Source organism: Mastigoproctus giganteus, chromosome 2 (genome assembly GCF_048544385.1).
Source record: "Mastigoproctus giganteus isolate SK-2022 chromosome 2, ASM4854438v1, whole genome shotgun sequence".
NCBI classification, from domain to species: Eukaryota; Metazoa; Arthropoda; class Arachnida; order Uropygi; family Thelyphonidae; genus Mastigoproctus; species Mastigoproctus giganteus.
In genome coordinates this window covers 146,276,290-146,296,900 of record NC_143576.1, presented here as the reverse complement: position 1 = coordinate 146,296,900, position 20,611 = coordinate 146,276,290, and the positions used below count along the sequence as shown (strand labels likewise).

At 36.0% G+C, this 20,611-nt stretch overlaps 1 protein-coding gene across 1 annotated transcript in view; it reads right to left on the bottom strand.

Annotated features, from left to right (window-relative positions):
- The window catches only part of LOC150089643 (solute carrier family 75 member 1-like), a 170,217-nt gene that overhangs the window by 28,443 nt on the left and 121,163 nt on the right, over positions 1-20,611 (bottom strand). The window contains exon 12 of the mRNA XM_090368709.1: positions 9,683-9,801. Coding sequence (XP_090224835.1) covers positions 9,683-9,801 — 119 coding nt within the window. The remainder of the gene's footprint in view (positions 1-9,682; positions 9,802-20,611) is intronic.

Below are 20,611 nucleotides of genomic sequence, written 5' to 3'. Positions count from 1 at the left end.
TTCCCTGTACAAATTGGAGCAGTATGGCATTAAGAGCAAATTGCTGCTATGGATAAAGGGATGGTTGAGTGTGAGAAGACAGAGTGGTAATCAATGGACACTGCTCTTTGTGGACTAATGTTATTAGTGGAGTTCCCCAGGGTTCAGTGTTGGGTCCATTGTTGTTTTCTATATTTATTAATGATACTGATGAAGGTATATCAGGCCTTACTGTTCAAGTTTGCAGATGATACAAAGGTTGGCAGGGTTGTTAATGGTGGTATGCTACTGCAACAGGATCTAGAACAGTTGAGCAGATGGAATGAGAGGTGACAACTGAATTTTAACATTGACAAATGTAAAGCACTGCATATGGGTAGCTGTAACCTCAGAGTAACGTATCAACTGCGTGGTACTACACTCAGGGTGGTAGAGAATGAATAGTACCTGGGGGTAACTGTGCAGTCAGATATGAAGTTTGCTGACCAGTGCAGACAGTCTGCAAGAGTAGCACATAGTGTCTTGTCAATCATATACAGGAATTTTTCTAGCAAGGATAAGGAGATGATTATCCCCTTGTGTAAGGCAGTGGTCAGGTCACACCTTGAGTACTGTATACAGGTCTGGAGGCCTAATTTTAGGAAAGATGTAGAGCTGCTGGAATGATTACTGAGAAAGGCAACAAGATTAGTGAATGGAACAAAGGGTTTCTCTTACGAAGAAAGGCTTAAATTCTGCAAATTAGTGTCTGGAAACTAGGCACCTGCGAGGTGATCTGATTGAGATGTATAAGGCCTTGAATGGTTTGAGCAAGCTCAATGCTGATGGGATTCTTCCTCTTGTAAAGATTAATCACCTAAGTGGACATAGATTCAAATTGAGGAAAGACAGTTATAGAATAGATGTGTGGAAATTTGTCTCTAGTAGTGAGTGGTTGTTTGCTGGAACAAACTTCTATATGTCGTCGTAGAAGTTGATAGCTAAAATAAATTCAAGGTAGTACTAGACAAACATTTGGAGCAAATGAATGGGTGAAATGGGAAAGGTTTTTTTTTTTTTTTTTTTTTTGGTTGCTGCTGTATAAGCTTGTTTTCTTGCATCATATGCCTCTGCTAATAATAATATTCTATGGCATGTCCTGAGGTGTCCATAATACATCTAATTGATAATTGGTTTTAGATCACATTCAAGTTAGTTGCTAATGCTCCTAAAAACTAAATAACAAACAAACAAACAAACCAATTTGTACAGTAGTGTTCCATGTGCAACAGTATCAAAAGCTTTCCTAAGATCCAAGTATATGATATCCAAATTTTCTGCATCCAGTTCCTTTGTAACCACCACATCATAGTATCCAATCAAATTGGTAAGGCAAGACTTCCCCTTAACAAACCCATGCTGTGTCCGAACTATAACTGAAGTCTTGTCTAGATGATCCTGCAGTGCTTCTCTAACTAGTGCCTCCATTAATTTTCCCGGAACAAAAGTTAAACTAACAGGTCTGCAATTACTTTTGTCACCCTTGAACCTCCTTGGTGAATGAGGTCACATTTGTACTGCAATAATTAAAGTCAAACACCAGCCAAGGAATTAAAATTTTACTATAAAAATAAAAATATACAGAAATAAAATATATTAAAATACTGTGATACACTATCAGGGGATGTAAACGTATCCCCCTGTCCCTGTTAATAGTATTACAACTGGATGAACCGATTCGCAAGCACTCGAGCCACTTGCGTTCCCAAAATCCATGGGCACGGTCCGGGATGACCACATCTTCAGGGGAGATCCGATGCTGCTTCTCCCAGAAATGCTCTGCCACAGCAGACCTCGCATAATGAGCAGTCTTAATAGCAGTCATGTGCTCCCCAGACGGTCTTTTTAAACGTCGCCCCATCTCCCCCACACAACACTCCTCACAATCCGGGCACTTGATCTCATAGACTACACTACTAGTATAGTCTTGGGCTACGGGATCTTTAACTTGAGACACCACTGTGTGCAATCTCCGTCCCGGAAGTTGCACACAGTGGGTCTGACACTCCCGCAGTGCCCGTACAATGCGTTTCGAATTGTACCGTACAATGCGTTTAGAACGCATTGTACGAGCACTGCAGGAGTGTTAGACCCACTGTGTGCAACTTCCCGGAAGGAGTTGCACACAGTGGTGTCTCAAGTTAAAGATCCCGTAGCCCAAGACTATACTAGTGTGGTCTATAAGATCAAGTGCCCGGATTGTGAGGAGTGTTATGTGGGGGAGACGGGGTGACGTTTAAAAGACCGTCTGGGGGAGCACATGACCCCTATTAAGCCTGCTCATTATGCAAGGTCTGCTGTGGCAGAGTATTTCTGGGAGAAGCAGCATCGGATCTCCCCTGAAGACGCAGTCATCACGGACCGTGCTCATGGATTGTGGGAATGCAAGTGGCTCAAGAGTTTGCGAATCAGTTCATCCAGTCGTAATACTATTAACAGGGACAGGGGGATACATTTACACCTCCTGTTTGAGACGGTTGTCCTCAGAAGGGATGACCGGTTCTGTTTGACATGCTCCCGAGCCACTTCCATTTCCAATGCGCGTGTGGGGAATGCCGACCATGTGTCTGATGGATCACGTTGCATGAGTGCCATGGGCCTGCTACTTAAGGATGTGTCATTGCAGTAATAGTAGACTGTTGAAGAAGGAGACAGCAGTCTCCGAAAGCTTCGGTATATTTTTAACGATTTTAGCCTTGCTTTTAATTGTTTTATTGTAGTTTGTTGTAATATTTTAGTCTTCCGATAGTGTATCACAGTATTTTAATATATTTTATTTCTGTATATTTTTATAGTAAAATTTTAATTCCTTTGCTGGTGTTTGACTTTAATTACTGCAGTATAGAATTTCCCAGCTCCATAGGCCTGTTTGAAGAAGGGTCACGTTTGAACATCTCCAGTCAATGGGGACCTCCCCTTGGTCCAAGGAAGCTTTCATAATTATGGCTAAGGGTTTGCTCACTTCCTTTGCTGCATCTAACATAACTGTACAGATCCTATCCACCCTAGGTGCCTTTCTCATGTTTAACTTCAACAATTTCTCCTCCACTTTGCTCTCAGTTATTACAAAATCATTTAGCTCACTGGAGTTTAATAAAACTCTGGCATTCGCCTCCCCAAATAATCAGTGAATAATCATTCCTATACACACTGTACTCCCCAAATTCCAATTCCACATTCCTTATATCTGTGCAACACCACATCTCTGATATCCCAACAATATCTGCCTTTGATGTTTTCACCAGCAGCTCAAATTCATCAGTTATTTACTAAAGTCTTAGCATTGGTGTACACGCAAGTATACATGCACCTGTTCTTATTCTTAGCTACCCTAACACAGTCCATGTATTTACTTGTTCTGCGATGACTCATAGCAGTCTCTAAAATCCCCAGTATCTTGCTCATTCCAATTGTTTGTTTGTTTTAGGATTTTATGTCACATTAGCATCTAAGGCTATAATGCACCAAGTCAACCTCATTCCAATAGAAGCAGTGCAAGAATCACTTTCATCTCTGCCAGCGGCTACTGCTAATCTATTAGTCCATGTATCCCACCAAGCTAGCAGTTTTACAACCCACCTAACACTGCCTCAGTAGCATCAGCAAATATTCTTGCACCTTTTCTTTTAAGTGTATCCCATCCCTGTAGAAGCAGTCTCTCCTGTTAACAAATACAGACCACGCTGAGAAAAATTTTACCCCACGAGCCTTGCACAATCTCGTCAGGGCTGAGTTGATTGACAAGGATTAGTAAAACTGTGAAATCCTAAAAAAATATAAAGGACTATTTATCATTATTTGATACTGATATTTTTTTTATTTTCTAATTCAGCAATCAAATTGTAATGACATGTTTTGTGTATAGTGGATTTATTTCTTTAATCTGTACATGCATTATAAATTAGTTTACTTAAACTTGTAATGTACATATATGTAATTAATAAATCAATAAATATGAAATAAAACAACAGAAGTAATTTCAACTTTTGTTTTCAAATAAAATCCTTTATTTATCATTATTCGCATCATAAAATTTTGAAGAGAATTTCATCCAGATTAAATATCCAAATAACATTAATAATGGGCAATTTTTAACATCCTTTTCTCAGAAAAATTTATTTGGAGATGGCTAATTCAATGCTTCAATAACAAATGTTGCCAGCAACACCATATCAATTTCAATATGACTTTGGTTCATAAGGAATTATTTTCTGGTGAAGGCTTATGTAACAAAAATAATTTACAAATTAAAAACTTCTGCTAAGGTCTAAAAAAATGCAAAATTTTCACATTGATGTTCCTGTTTTTCAAATTGTAAAACTGGATTGCAAGATGAAATTTACTAGAGGACAGAAAGAAAGTTTTAAATTGTTGATGTATTTTTAATTTGTTGATCGATACTGATTACAAATACATTTTTAATTTCCCCCTTATTAACTTTTTGAACTTTGCTTCCAGAATTTCTTTCATATTGACAACTCAGGGAAGTAGATAAGTACTGTTTATTTAATAAATTATAAACAACAGCTGGATGGCAGGTTAATTAATAACAGCAACCCTAGCAAATTTTGTAACTGTTTAAAGTTTGCCACAGAAAATTATCACATTTCACTTCGACTGATTACTACAATTACTTGTTGCTAAGGTGATACAGTCCATTCCGGTTATTTGGGACACATCGGGACTAGTGCATTTTGGCCCAATTAAGCAGCTGCCCCAATTATCCGAAGTTTCACGTAAATAGTTAAAAATACAATGTACCCCCCACTTTATAATTAGTTCACTGTACAATAAAAGCACGTTACGACGAACTCACCATAGTAAAGTACCATACACTATATGAAGCACCGGTCATTATGATCACATTTGTGAATTGAATTTTAATTCTATTAAACAGCGATTCTAATTATAGAAAATATGAGGAATATTATCACAGGCTATAAAAGTAAAGATATATTAAGCACAAATTTACCCTTTATTACCTTACCAATTAAAAAATTAAATGATACGTGAAAATCGGAAGAATATACGTGATAATCGGAATAATTAATACGTACTGTAATACGTACACACGAACTAGTTGACATTTCTGTTCGCTGACATTTGTGGGCGGGGGTTAAAATTTAAAACAGTAAAAAAGATAAGTAATCAATAACAAAGAACACAGCACACACAAATTGCAAGTAACACGATGCGCGCAAGTGAGACAAGTGAGAATGGAGTAACGAGTTACAAAGCTTTAAAAATAGGAATGAAGAGATCTGAAAATTAATTTTTTTATATGATTGAAGATTTCATGGAAGTGTAAATCATTTCACCATAATAACCCACAGAATTCCAGCTGTTGGTATTATCGCAAATTCAGTAAAATCGAGTTTACTGTCCATTTATGATAGATTTCACTAACAGAAAAGCCCAATAAACAGGTGACTGCTAATTGTTTTTATTGTTTTATGGTTGTGACCTCCAGAATTTCGACCGAACCATGTGGTACCGTCAGAGACAATCGTAGGGTAATTTCCAGTGCTGTGGTCTCCTGCCCCGATTAAACAGTATTTTGTCCCAATTAAGCGAAGTAAACCCTGACTATTTTCTCGATTGGTTTCTGTTTTTTAAGATTTGCCTCAAATAAATGGCTGTCCCGATTAACCGGTGGCCCAAATAACCGGAATCCACTGTATATTAAATATTTTGCAGTTTCTGCATATGTGTAAAAATTATCATGAACTTGGTCCAGCTTAGGTCTTTATTGTTGTGACCTCCAGAATTTTGACCGAACCACGTGGTACTGTCGGAGACAATCGTAGGGTAATTTCCAGTGCTGCAGTCTCCTGCCCCGATTAAACGGTATTTTGTCCCAATTAAGCGAAGTAAACCCTGGTTATTTTCTTGATTGGTTTCTGTTTTTTAAGATTTGCCTCAAATAAATGGCTGCCCCGATTAACCGGTGGCCCAAATAACCGGAATCCACTGTACATTAAATATTTTGCAGTTTCTGCATATGTGTAAAAATTATCATGAACTTGGTCCAGCTTAGGTCTTTTAAGATGTGCTCTGTTGCAGCTCTTGGAGGTGGTCTTGATCTCGCCATCATTGTCTTGGCTGACCCACATCTCTCTTGCCTGTGGGTTCGTAGTTAAAGGCTAATTTTGGGATCCGGTCTGGGTTCATTCTTTCTATGTGGCTGATCCATTTTTTCTGATACTATTTTATGTCATCTACTTTTAATTTCTCACTAGAATCTAAATTTCTTTAATGACTTAGTCTTGTAAAGCCTAATAATGGTGTTAAAAATCTCATTTGTGCTGCTTCTAGTTTTGTACATCTTTCTTATTTATGATCCAGGTCTCACAGCTGTAGAAGGGGGGCCAATTTTGAAGTGACATTGTGCAGTAGTAATTTTGTTTCAGTTGTCATTTGTTTTCAGAAGTGGTATTTAATCATTCTGCTCATTTTATTATATTTTTGTAGTTTAGTGTGGATGTCTTTCCCTTCATTTGATATTAAATTTTCCAAATAGGTGAAATCAGATATTTTTTCTATTACTAATATACCTGATTATTACTAATTTTTTTTATTACTAAACTGCTATATACCTGTCTATCTTTCATAAATTGGAATCTTTTAATACAGATCTGTATTTGAGTCGAATAGCATTATGGAACATTTTTCTATATTAATTAATTAATTAATTAATATTTATTTAACATACCAGAAGAGTTTAGAATTACAAGTCCAGCATTTTGAGTATTAATGCATGTCATGCAATGGAAGAATTATACATTTTTATGAAATGTAAAAAACCATATTTTAGGGTAAGCTGCACCATTTTATGTTTGAAAAGTTATTTTAATTATTTTCCCCTCCTGTTTTGTTCAAAAAAAAAAAAATTCTATAAATATAATACTTCCATGATAGCAAAAAAATTACTTGTTTAGGAGTAACCGATTTATGCAATTTGAAGCATATCAATGCACAGAGGACAATCTATTTTCAAGATGGAAGGTGTATACTACACATGAATTTTCAACTAAGCATGCCTGTGACCTATAATTAATTGCTAATTTTAATAACTTATTGAACTAATACTGCCTGACTAATTAAATATGAATTGTAGTTTGTGCGTTTAATCACTATAACAATCATCATTTACCAATATTTGACAGCAGCCATCAGTAAGTCAAAAATAACATTAGTGTTCAAAATTTCAGCTTGCATTCTCTAGACAGACCAAATAGAAACTCTATTTAATTCCTTGCAGTTTTATTCATTGACCCCCCCCCCCTCTCTCTCTCTCTCTCTCTCTCTAGTACTTTCAGTTTTAAGTCAGGAATATATTAATAATTACCTGCTTTGTTTGACATGAGAACTAGCTTAACACCTTCAGCTTTAAATTAATCTCCACTCACTATATATGCCATGTTAATAAGTGCAAATTCTTATTATACATCCTATCAGGATTGATAATGTTATGCATACTGAATGCAAAGCTTTTAATCTTTTTTTTTCACATAAATTATAATAATTTAATTATAATAATAATTTGCCTCAGTATATGCAGAATTTTATGAAATGCATTGTCTAGTGTAGTAATACAACCTCATTTCACCTCTCCCATAACTATAACGATGCCTTCAATGCTGTAAAGTATAGAATGTAAAAAGGCCTAAATTATTACTTAATTGCAACTTGTAAATACAAATTGTGATAATATGAAATAAATCTTTATTTAAAAATAATCATGTAACATACCTGTTAAAATATGTGAAAAATACAAGATATGTTTCTTCAACTACTGTCTTGATGTGGAACTTAAAGTAGCAGTGGCCTTCTCACATTTTCAGGAAATCTGCACTAAATTCTGTTCACAGCAGAGACCCAATTTTCTGCATTTTAAAAGTGAATAAGACTAATGCTTTATTTGACATATGTAATATGAATTCCTTTCAGTTCTTTCTGATAAGCTTTAGGATGGTCAAAACAATTTTAAATATTCTATCACATTTCAAAATTCCATCCACTCCATGAGCACTAACTAGCTTGGCACATTTTGCATCAACACTATCTTCTACTGCAGTAATGGCTGAAATATCCATCAAAAGTTTTATATTATTCCTGTACTTCTTGTATGAAATGAAAGAATATATAGGGATGCCACTACTGTCCAATACTAAAATAAAACCTAAACCACAAAGCAGATCATATGCTTGGCATAAACTGTTCTCTGTGCTAAAGATGAATGACAATCAGCAAATGACAGGCTTAAAGACCATACTGCTGATTAAGTAGGTCCCCATTTCACATACAACTAATATGCATAATTAAACTGTTTTCTCAGGAATAACAGATTAAGAAATCTTCCTGTATTTTACAACAAAAACTTAATGAGATGAGAAATTTAATAAAGAAAGAAAAGAAATTAGCAAAGCTAGGGAGACTGCAAACATAATTTCAGATGTCCACTTTGGTCCTTCAAAAAAATTTTTGCTAATGTCGAAAACTAGAATCTTGAAGTGTGTCTGATGTAGCATACTGGTTTAACTTTTTTTTTTGGTACAGATCTGTGTGATATTGAATTTTGGCAGAACTGCATATCAAAAGCAATTATGCCAAAAGTCCACTGTAAAAGCTATATTATATACCTATATGGTAGTTTACAGTTTCAGTTATTTGCTCATATTCTGAATAACCTTGGGAAGACACATTTCATGACAAGACAAATTTGACTGAGGAATCTTAAATGGTACTGGGAAAGACAACTGTGGGTTTTTTTTTTTTTTTAATTTTATTTCTTTGTTTCTTTTAATGCATTTTTGTTATTGAATTTGAATGAAACCAGAAATAATATACATTTGCTTTCAAAGATTTTCATAATTAGCATTTTACTTTTTAAAATAAGAAATAGTTGATAATAAAATAATTCCTATATAATGATCCCAATGAAATTTTTCTGTTAGGCATTGAATTCTCCAAAGGTTAAGCAAGTTAAGCAAGAAAATAAATAACCATGTTGTCTCTGACAACCTTTTTTGGCATTACTCAACTTTATGTATTCTTAAGAGATGTAATTTTTTTTTATTTATTTTATTGATAGCAAAATTTTCAATTTATAATACTTAATGCATTTTAAACAAAAAAATTTTCAACTAAACTTTTCTAACCAGAAACAGTTCATTTTATTATCCCACAACCAGATACAAAAACTGTAACAACACAAGAATAACTTCTTTTTTATAAAAATTCACTTTACTTACTTACTTACTTACTTACTTACTTACTTACTTACTTACTTACACACACACACACACACACACACACACACACACACACACACACACACACACACACACACACACACACACACACAGAGAGAGAGAGAGCTCGAACACAGTACATCATTATCACAGTATCAGTATCTTAAATATTAAAGATAAATATATTCAGATTACATAAGAAAAGCTACCTATAAATAGAGGTAGCTTCAAATGCTGAGCTGTAAAGATATACTAAAATATTAAAATATTTTGCAAACTTTTCTCATATAAATGCTTTAAATATCCATATCACATTTACCTTTACACTAAAATGATAATCCAAAATACAAAACAATACAATTTAGAAAATGATTTTAAAACAAAACTTCTGTAATGTTGTAACATTATACCTTTTTAAATTGGTTTCTATTGACAATATCTTTTTGAAGTTTCTTTGTCAATAAACAAGGAATAATTAGGAGGATACCACCTAAACAGTAACAAAGAGTAGATCCAAAACACCAATATGCTGAAAAATATTTTTAAAAATTCTGAATTAACCTTACAGAAATTAATCAGTTTAAAATATTAAAAATAAAGCAACTTTAAGGATAAAATTGGCATTTCTCAGGGTAAAAATAATAAAATCTGATTGGTAATAATGTTAAAATATTCCTTTCTGAAATATAGTACACTCACACTTAAAAACTGGCTTAAAAGAGATCAAGCAGGAGGCTGGTTTATTGAAAAACCAGTTAATCTGGAGTTACATTTTTGGCTTGGAGAAGCAATAAATTAAAATGAAATATTTCATTTAACCTTAAGCAATAAAGAACTACAGATATAAATCAACAATAACACTATAACAAGCTTTCCATGCCTCTAAATCATGAGCAACTTTTTTTCAATAGTTGATAGTAAAAAAAAAAAAAAAGTAAAGTGCAGCCATTATCAACCCACTGCAGGATGGAAGCCTCCTCAACAATTCATGTTGAGGGAAATGGACCATAATCTGCCACGCTGGTCCAGTGCGGGTTATGTTTATTAAATCTTTCTTTATAAAAGTTCAACTTTTAATAATTTTTTCACATCTTGTAAAAATACTCTTACTTTCATTTCTATAGACAATTTTTCTTATTTTTCTCACTACTAGAAAAGAGCAGTCAACGATACTGAATAAAAAATAAATAAAACTAGCCAGAGCAACTGCATTATTAAATATTTATATTTGTTTAAGGCTAAGACACAAGTTTAAACAGTATTTAGACACCCATGGACTGGACTCATTGGTGATGCAAATGCATCACCAATTCATAAAGGGGGATTCAAAAGCTGACACAAGTAACTATAGACCTGTTAGTTTAATTTGTGTTCCGGGGAAAATAATGGAGTCACCGGTTAAAAAAGCATTGCAGGATCATCTAGACAAGACTGCAGTAATAGTTAAGACACAGCATGGGTTTGTTGAAGAGACGTCTTGTTTGTTTGTCAGTTATTTGGTTTTTAGGAGCATTAGCAACAAAGGCCATATTGCTCTGGGGGGGGATATGCGGTGGTCATTCCCTGACCTTTCTGCATCCTTTGTATTTGGTGGTGGGAAGTCTTGTCTGACCAATTTTATTGGATACTATGATGTGGTCATAAAGGAACTGGATGTCAAAAATAATTTTGATATCATAATACTTGGATTTCAGGAAAGCTTTTGATACTATTGTACAAATTGGAGAGGTATGGCATTAAGGGTAAGTTGCTACAATGGATAAAGGGATAGTTGAGTGGGAGACGACAGAGAGTGGTAATCAATGGACACTGCTCTTCGTGACAAATGTTATTAGTGGAGTTCCCCAGGATTCGGTCCTGGGCCCATTGTTGTTTTGTGTATTCATCAATGATATTGATGAAGGTATATCAGGATTAATGTCCAAGTTTCCAGATGATACAAAGGTTGGCAGGGTTGTTAACAACAGTAAAGACAGTATGCTACTCCAACTTGATCTAGACAAGTTAGGCAAATGGGCTGAGAAGTGGCAACTGAAGTTTAACATTGACAAATGCAAAGTACTGCATATGGGTAGCAAGAAAGCAAGCTGCATAATCTTGCTTTCTTGCATCGTATGCCTCTACTAATGCTAATGCTAATTACTAATTGAAAGACACAGCTGAACGTGAAATATCTAAGTTGTTCACAAGGTAAGTTTCTAAAAGAAGCAGAAAGTAAACAATAAAAAAAAAAAAAAAAAAAAAAAATCAAAATCAATAACCAGTCATGCCAATGATTTTTAAGAATCACAAACACAATCAGAAAAAAAGATTAATCTTAATAAGAAATAATTCTAAATTGTTTGCTTTTTAATGCCACCTTTACTTTCAAATATAGTATAAACATTACAAAAAATACATTTTTTACATATAAGCTAGAGAGTATAACAATTGAGACACTCCTGCAAAATGTAAAGCCAGCATGTTTTAAATTTTAATTTGAATATAATTATAAAGAATTGGCTTAATTTGAAACTCCTATTTGTGCACCAACAGAAAAATTTCTGGATTTAATGGAGAAATAAAAAAATAATAATAATAAAAATAAAATAAAATAACCATTGCTGAAAGGTATTGAGAGTTTCAGCTGTGTGGGCTGAGTGTGTAGGCCAAAGAACACAACATCTCTGAAACCCTGTAGAACACCTGGCTACGGGTTAAAACAATTCATTAACATAACAAGAAATCTTTTGACTACCCTAATTTTCATCAATTAAAGTGAAAATAAAACCATAAAATTAGCCACTAGCTAAACCCATAGTTCTTGCACAATTTTAGCATCACTACCAAGTCAGCCAAGAAGTGCAATGGAGTATAGTACCATGTTAAAAAGGCTCAAATTGCACATATTCAGTCACACATAGGTAATGTCCAACCAGAGCAAAGTATACAGGAATAGAAACATTTGGTGATGATGAGATCACAATCAAGTAAAACTTTATTGCTAATAGAATTCTTATTGCTAATAAATATAATTCACAACAAATTTATTAGATAAAAAGTAGACAGTATTATTGTTAAAAGGCTTTTTGCTGGCATACATATTTTTTTTTGAATGAAGTAGTATCACATAAAAGGTCTCTTTTTCCTTGCTTACAAGGAGATATTTTAGTTACTTTTGATGTCATTTCCCTTTATTTCCAAATGCACATTTTTTTTATATTGAATGTCAACTACACAACATAGCTATTACAGTTTTTTTACAACAGGGAATCACCTTCAAACAGTAACTTAAATTGTCCCCAGATGAACTATAAATTATTTTTTTTACAAAATGATGATGTCACCAACTGCAAATTCTAAATGAGAAACATTCAGAAAAGTAATCATGAAACCTACTAAACTTTTTACACCAACTAGACATATTGTTCAAGGTTCAGACCTAAATGAATGTCAGATGAATTGACACTAATTGCAGACAAAAAAAAAAAAAAAAAAAATTCATGCGATGCTTATAAATTATCAGGAGACAGAAATCTACGATAAACTAGTTTGAAGTGTTGATGATTAAGCTTCACACCAGCCAGAAGATAAATAAATTTAATATTATAACTAAAAATACTTTATTTACAATAAAATAAGCATAAAATAAAATAAATTTACAATAAAAATATAAATAACACTGATAAAATATACTAAAAACCTAGAAATAGACATATGCTGCTGAGGAAGGAGACTGCTGCCTCTGAAAGCTACAGCAAATTTTATCGCTTTTAATTTCTAGGTTTTTAGTATATTTTATCAGTGTTATTTATATTTTTATTGTAAATTTATTTTATTTTATGCTTATTTTATTGTAAATAGTGTTTTTAGTTACAGTATTAAATTTATTTATCTTCAGACTGGTGTGAAGCTTAATCATCAACATGAATTGTCCCGGCCTTGTAGGCCTATTTAGTGATAACTAGTTTGAAGCAAGTCACTACAGAGGTTAAGCAAGCCAGGGCAGATTACAATAAGTCTTTGGCTAAGAATGCACAGAAAAGTAGTAAAGAATTCTTTGCTATGTTAACACTAGAAGGAAAGAAAGGAAACCACACTGGCCCACTAGACATGAATGGCATAACCATTAAAGATTCTGTTCATTTTGCTGAAAAACTGAATAAATATTCTGCATCTATCAGGTGCATAACAGTTCTTAGGGATGGGCATACCAGATGCATATCAAATTCTAACAGAACTAAATACTTTTATGATAACTGAGAGCAAAGTGGAGGAACTACTGCTGAAACTGAAAGTAAATAAGGTACCTGGGCTGATGGAATCTACCCAATTATATTAAAACAAAGCAGCAAAAGAAGTAAGCAAACCTTTAGCCATAATTATGAAAGCATCATTGGATTTTGGAAAACATTTGTAGAGACTGGAGACGTGCAAATATCTTTCCTATTCACAAAGGATGAAGAGGATCAAAGGACAAAGTGAGTAATTACATAAAAAAAAGCTTGATTTCTGTTCCAAGGAAAATAATAGAGTCGATGGTTAAAGACAATGTAGGATCATCTTGGGAGGAATGTGGATCTATGACAATCACAGCACCGATTTGTGAATAGGAGATCTCATCTGACCAATCTGATTAACTACTGTAATGTAATCACAAAGAACTGGAAACAAAAATAATTGACATCATATACTTAGATTTCAGTTTAACACTGTTCCACATGAATGACTGCTGTATAAACTGGTGAAGTGTGACATTAGGGATAAGTTACTGCTACAGATAAAGGGATGGTTGAGTGGCTGAAGACAGAGGGTAGTTATAAATTGGCACTGCTCTACTTGGACTAGTATTATTAGTAGAGTCCCTCGGCATTCGATACTGTATCCTTTGTTTTCAATATTTATTAAAATATTTATGAAGGCATACCAAGCTTATTGTCTATGTTTGCAAATTATACAAATTTTGGCAGGATGGTTAATGACAGGAAACAGTATATGTTACTGCAATAAGGCCTATAGAAACTACACAGACAAGCTGAGGAGTGGCAATTGAGTTATAACATTAATAAATATAAAGCAGAAGAACTTGTGACAATGCAGTCTGGAAAGTTATGGCACTTTAAATAAATAGCAATATACTACTTCTTTGGGGCGGTGCTTTTTATTCATATACAGCTGGTAACAACTAGCCAACAATATGCACGAATAAAAATGTGGACCAGCCGTGCAAGTTCATACAGTATTCCAGTTTATTCCCTGGTCTTTATTGTACGTATTATGAAAAGACAATGGGCTCAATAAGAGTAAGAATCAATTCTTGTTCTCATTCAACTGAAACATTACCTTGTAAAATTTGGGATAGGTATATACTCAATTCACAGCAGTGTGAGCAACGCTTAAAAGGAATCAAAGATTATTCACATAAAATCCAAGGAAGTGAAGCCAGTCGACATCGCTGGACAGTGCAGTGTCGAGTCAGTTTGGTGTGACATAAGCATTGGGAGATCAAAATTGAGAGTAGGAGTGTGCTATAGGCCTAATGACTCTGATGAGTATAATAAGAAACTGTTCGGAGAAATAGAGTGGGCCAGTAAATCAGAGAGTCTTATAATGGGGGATTTTAATTTCCCAGATATTGACTGGAATTTGGGGGCTGGTCACTCACACAGTAGCAAGGCTTTTGTGGATTTATTGGATGATTGTTTTCTACATCAGCATGTTCGGGAGGCAACTAGAGGGAGTAATACTCTTGATTTGATTATCAGTAGTGATTCTTCATGCATTAAGAATCTGCAGATAAATGAACCACTTGGTGGCAGTGATCACAGTGTGCTGAAGTGGGAGTTACTCAAAGAGGTAACTACCATTAGGGGTAAAGGGAAGGGGTATTGCTTTCGTAAAGGCGACTACAATGGACTGAGACAGTATTTAAATTCTATACAGTGGGATCAACTGATGATATTGCCAACAGCAAATTCAAAATGGGAAGCATTCAAAGAACTTATCGTGGAAGCTACTAGGCTTTACATACCAACTAAGAAATATTGTTCAAGGTTTAGGCCTAAATGGTTGTCAGATGAACTAATGAGGCATATGGCAGAGAAGAAAAATGCATGGGATACATACAAATTAACACGTGACACGGACGCCTATGATAGATACAAGTTGATCTGTAACCAAGTTACAAAGGAGGTTAGGCAGGCGAAGGCAGATTACGAGAGATCCTTGGCAAGGGATGCGAAGAAAAACAGCAAAGAGTTCTTTACTTATGTAAACTCTAGAAGGAAGGGGATGAATCAGATTGGTCCACTTGAGATCGATGGGTCAACTGTTGATGACCCTGCTCGGGTAGCTAACAAACTAAATGAATATTTTGCATCGACATTCACACATGAGGAGTTATTCAGCGAGGGGAATGCCAGAGGTGTATTCAACTCTAGCAGTAAGCTAGAGAATCTTGTAATAACTGAGAGCAAAGTGGAGGAGAAATTGTTGAAGATAAACACAAGAAAGGCACCTGGGGTGGATGGGATCTATCCAGTTATATTAAAGGAGGCAGCAAAGGAGGTAAGCAAACCCTTAGCCATAATTATGAGAGCTTCCTTGGACTCAGGGGAGGTACCCATTGACTGGAGATGTGCAAATGTGACCCCAATTCACAAAGGGGGATCAAAGGCTGACACAAGTAATTATAGACCTGTGAGTTTAACTTCTGTTCCCGGAAAATTAATGGAGGCACTGGTGAAAGAAGCACTGCAGGATCATCTAGACAAGACTTCAGTTATAGCTAGGACACAGCATGGTTTTGTTAAGGGGAAGTCTTGCCTGACCAATTTGATTGGATACTATGATGCAGTCACAAAAGAACTGGATGCAGGGAATAACTTTGATATTATATACTTGGATCTTAGAAAGGCTTTTGATACTGTTGCACATGGAAGACTGCTGCACAAATTGGAGCAGTGTGGCATTGGAGGCAAGTTGCTGCTATGGATAAAGGGGTGGTTGAGGGGGAGAAGACAGAGAGTGGTAATCAATGGACACTGCTCATCGTGGACTAATGTTATTAGTGGAGTCCCTCAGGGTTCAGTATTGGGGCCTTTATTGTTTTCTGTATTTATAAATGATATTGATGATGGTATATCAGGCTTAATGTCCAAGTTTGCAGACGATACGAAGGTTGGCAGGGTTGTCAAGGACACTACTGACACTATGCTGCTGCAACAGGATTTGGAAAGGTTGAGCAGATGGGCTTCGAGGTGGCAAATGAAGTTTAACATTGACAAATGTAAAGTACTACATATGGGAAACAGCAACCCCAGAGCAACGTATCAACTCTGTGGTACTACACTGACAGTGGTAGAGAATGAAAGGGACCTGGGGGTGGTGGTGCAGGCAGATATGAAGTTCTCTGAGCAGTGCAGACGAGCTGCAAGAGTAGCTCATGGTGTATTGTCAATGATATATAGGAATTTTTCTAGCAGGGATAAGGAGGTGATTATTCCCTTGTATAAGGCAATGGTCAGGCCACACCTAGAGTACTGTATACAGGCCTGGAGGCCTCATTTCAGGAAGGATGTAGAGCTGCTGGAACGAGTACAGAGAAGGGCAACTAGATTGGTGAATGGGACAAAGGGGTTCTCTTACGAAGAAAGGCTTAAGTTTTGCAAATTACAGTGTCTGGAAACTAGGCACCAGCGGGGTGATCTGATAGAGGTGTACAAAGCCTTGAATGGTTTGAGCATGCTCAATGCTGATGGGATTCTTCCTCTAGCTCAGAAAAATCACCTGAGAGGGCATAAATTCAAATTGAGGAAAGACAGATGTAGGATAGATGTGCGGAAATTTGCCTTTAGCCAGCGGGTGGTTGGTGGGTGGAACAGACTTCCATCCCTTGTCGTGGAAGTTGATAGCCTAAATAAGTTTAAGGCTCAGCTGGACAGGTATTTCGAACGAACAGAGGGGTGAAGTGGAAGTGGTTATTTTTATTTATTTATGTTACTTTTTTTTTTTTTTTTTTTTTTTTTTTGGCTGATGCTGCATAAGCTTGCTTTCTTGCATCAAATGCCTCTACTAATGCTAATGCTAATGCTATTCTATCTGCTAGATATGAATCTAGCAGTGATTTGGCCCCAAACTCTGCTTCTACTTTTGCCTATAGAAATTCTACTTAGGCATTCTGGATTAAACAGATAATATAATTTCACCTACATCAAGGACAAAATCTGACCTGCTCCACCAGACAAGAATTTTTATGCAGCTAAATTTAGAGCCTTACAATGAACTGCACCAAAACACTTCTCTATCAACAAATAATCTCTCCATCATACAAAAGGAAATAAAAAAAAAAAAAAAAAACAAAAGGCTTGGCTTCCTTATAAATCATGCTTGATACTAGGCTAACAGTTGCTGCAAAACTTCCAAAAGGACAGATCAATTCTCCCAGCATCCAAGACCTGTGCAAAATAGTGTGTCCTCACTGTTGTGAGCTTTGCCATCCATGTGCTCTTCAAATACAAGATTGCACTGCTGGTAGGTTCTTACCAACCTAAATGCTGTTTATGCCCAGAGTCTCAACAATAATGAAACTAAATAAATAAATTTATCCACATAAATTTATCTAGGGTAAGCACTAAAGGAGGCAAATTTTACCAGTCTAGCTAATCTTCTCAAATGACAGGCACTAGTTCACAGGAAACAACCCTCACCACATCTTATCCTCTGCACTGGAGCATAATCTACACAAGCATGAACAGCACTTCCCACTATCCTATACATAACATACATAGCCATGAATTGCACTTTCCACTACCCCATGTCTAAACTTAATCAGAAAAGTTATTTAATGAAATCATTGTTTCACTTAATAGAAATGTTTTCTACATAATTCTTATTTGTTGCAGCATTAAGTGCTTTCAATTTCACATTTCCTCTCTTATTCCCTCTCTCCTCAGCATGTGAAAGGGAGCTGTGCCTTGTGATCCCCAAATCCATATTTTTGTGTCTTAAATATTATATAAACCTTTGGCATATTTCATTAGGCCCAGGTGCCAAATGAGTTGTTGATTAGTCGGTCAAAACTTTATCATTGCGACTTGTTTGGTCTTGTGATAGTGCGGCTGTTTGTTTGGATCCCTGAACAACAAATTGTTTGAAGAGGCTCTTCCTCCAAGTGGTCTGGGCAGCTGAGGTGATTGTTCCCTCAGCTGGCAGATAGAGCCTGTTTAGGACTGGTTCTTTTTGTAATTTCGTGTAATCAAAATTTTGTGAGTGGTTAAGAAAGTTGTTAGAGTATAATGCCAAGAACTAGGAAAAAGATTCCGGTCCCTCCAGTGGAAGAGTCAGAATCAGAAGAACTCGGAGTCTTCAGTTGAAGAAGAATCAGGAGAGGTCTCGAGTAGACCACCTGTAAAGAAAAGAATTCCAGATGGGAAGAGTTCAAGAGAGAAGACACCTTTAGTTTCACAGGAGAAGTCTTTGGAACATGCATGGTGTATCTTAGAACCTACCACCTTGAAGAATTTGGATTTCTATAGAAGTAAATTAAGGCTTTTTGTATCGGCTTTAAAAAAGCCAAGTGTACATGATTTGGATATTGTAATGGGATACTGGGATACAAGATGGCTGGGATACAAGATGGCTGAGTTGGTGCAGTCTTTGACTGTTCGAAATGTACTCCTTGAGACTAAGTTGAGCACTTTGATGGAACAGAAAGAAAAAGAAGTGGCTGATCAAAGATCATATGCAGAGGCTGTCAGTTCCAGTGAGGTAAAGTCCAAGAATAAAATGATTATAATGAAGGCAAAGGCGGACAAATATAGTACTAGTGACCAAGTTAAGAGTGAGTTGATGGGACGAGTTGCCCCTGTCTTAACTGACGTCAAGATAGTATCGGTTCGACCTATAAGAAATAAAAGGGTAATGATCGAAACTGCTTCTGAAGTTGATGTCAAGGAAATCGAAGAGTGTACGGAGGTACAAAAGCTTGGGATGGAGGTTGAAAGGCCCCTTCGTCGGTTGCCAAGATTAGTAATTTTTGATGTTGATTCAGATGTAGATCGAGAGTCCCTAAAAAATGAATTGTGGGAAAGGAATTTGGTTGACGGATTTGTCAATAAAGACCAAATTCTTTCCGAGATAAAAATACTCGCAAAAAATAAGGCAAGGAACTCTCCAGGGTACAATGTAGTGGTGGAGGTTTCCCCACGTGTAAGGAGATGCCTTTTAAAATATTCAAGAGTGTGTTTGAATTGGAGCTCACACCGTGTTCGGGAGTTGTGGACACCGACGCAATGTTATAAATGTATGGCGTATGGCCATGTGGCCCGGTACTGTGATGCGGGCGAGTTCTGCAGTCACTGTGCCAGGAGTGGTCATACTTTTAAGTCTTGTACACAAAGAGCGGATGCTCCAAAATGTATAAATTGCTGGAGGAGGAAGGTGCCTTCTGCACATGGTGCTAATGATCGAACTTGTCCAGAATATTTAAAGGTGGTTGATACTTTAAAGGGAAGAACTGAACAAGATTAGTTTGGTATCATGTGGAGGTACCCCCCTTTTAGTAATTGTAGGAAGACTTCTCCTGGTGGTGACTGGGGGTCGTCAGTCACAGTAATGTCAGTGTTGGGGTTCGCAGGGACTGGACCAGTGTGAGTATTGTATGATCAATTTTGTTATTATGAATTTCTGAAAGATCAATTGTTATTATTATTTAGTCTGGCAGGTACCAGACTATGTTTCACTAGATAGGGCAACCTACCTCCTCGTGGTGGGGACGGAAACTCGTGGTGGGGCGGAGATGCCGACTCCGCCGCGAGGCTAAAGGTTGTGCTGTCTTTTGATTTATGTCATTAGTCAAGTTAGACTTTTATAATTGTTTGTTGTTTTGTTAAAGATTGATTGACCAAGGTTATTAACAAATAAAACAGTTATGATTGTAAGTGGCAGATGAGCTACGGCTCAGGTGGCCATTTGGTTTAGCTTGATTAAATGAATGACCAAGGGTATCACTGTTGCTCATACATCTGAGGGTCTAGGTATAAATCCATTCAAGGGTTTAATTATTTGTTCTTCGAATATGTAGTCCCATGCATTAAAATAAAATTTTATTTGCGACTGTAAAAGTATGTCATACGTAAAACTGAAAGTTGCAGGGAGTGAAAAATCTGGAATCATGGATGAGAAGGACCTATAACCAATTACAACCCCAATTTGAAGAGGCCATGAATTTTCTTTAGCCGATGATGGAATTTAAATCCAGACCTCTCCAATAAGTGACGAGTAGTGAACTCACTATACTGTCACAGAGGATGCAAAGCTATTCAAATACTTCCACCATGCAGAGGTTCTTTATCCATACA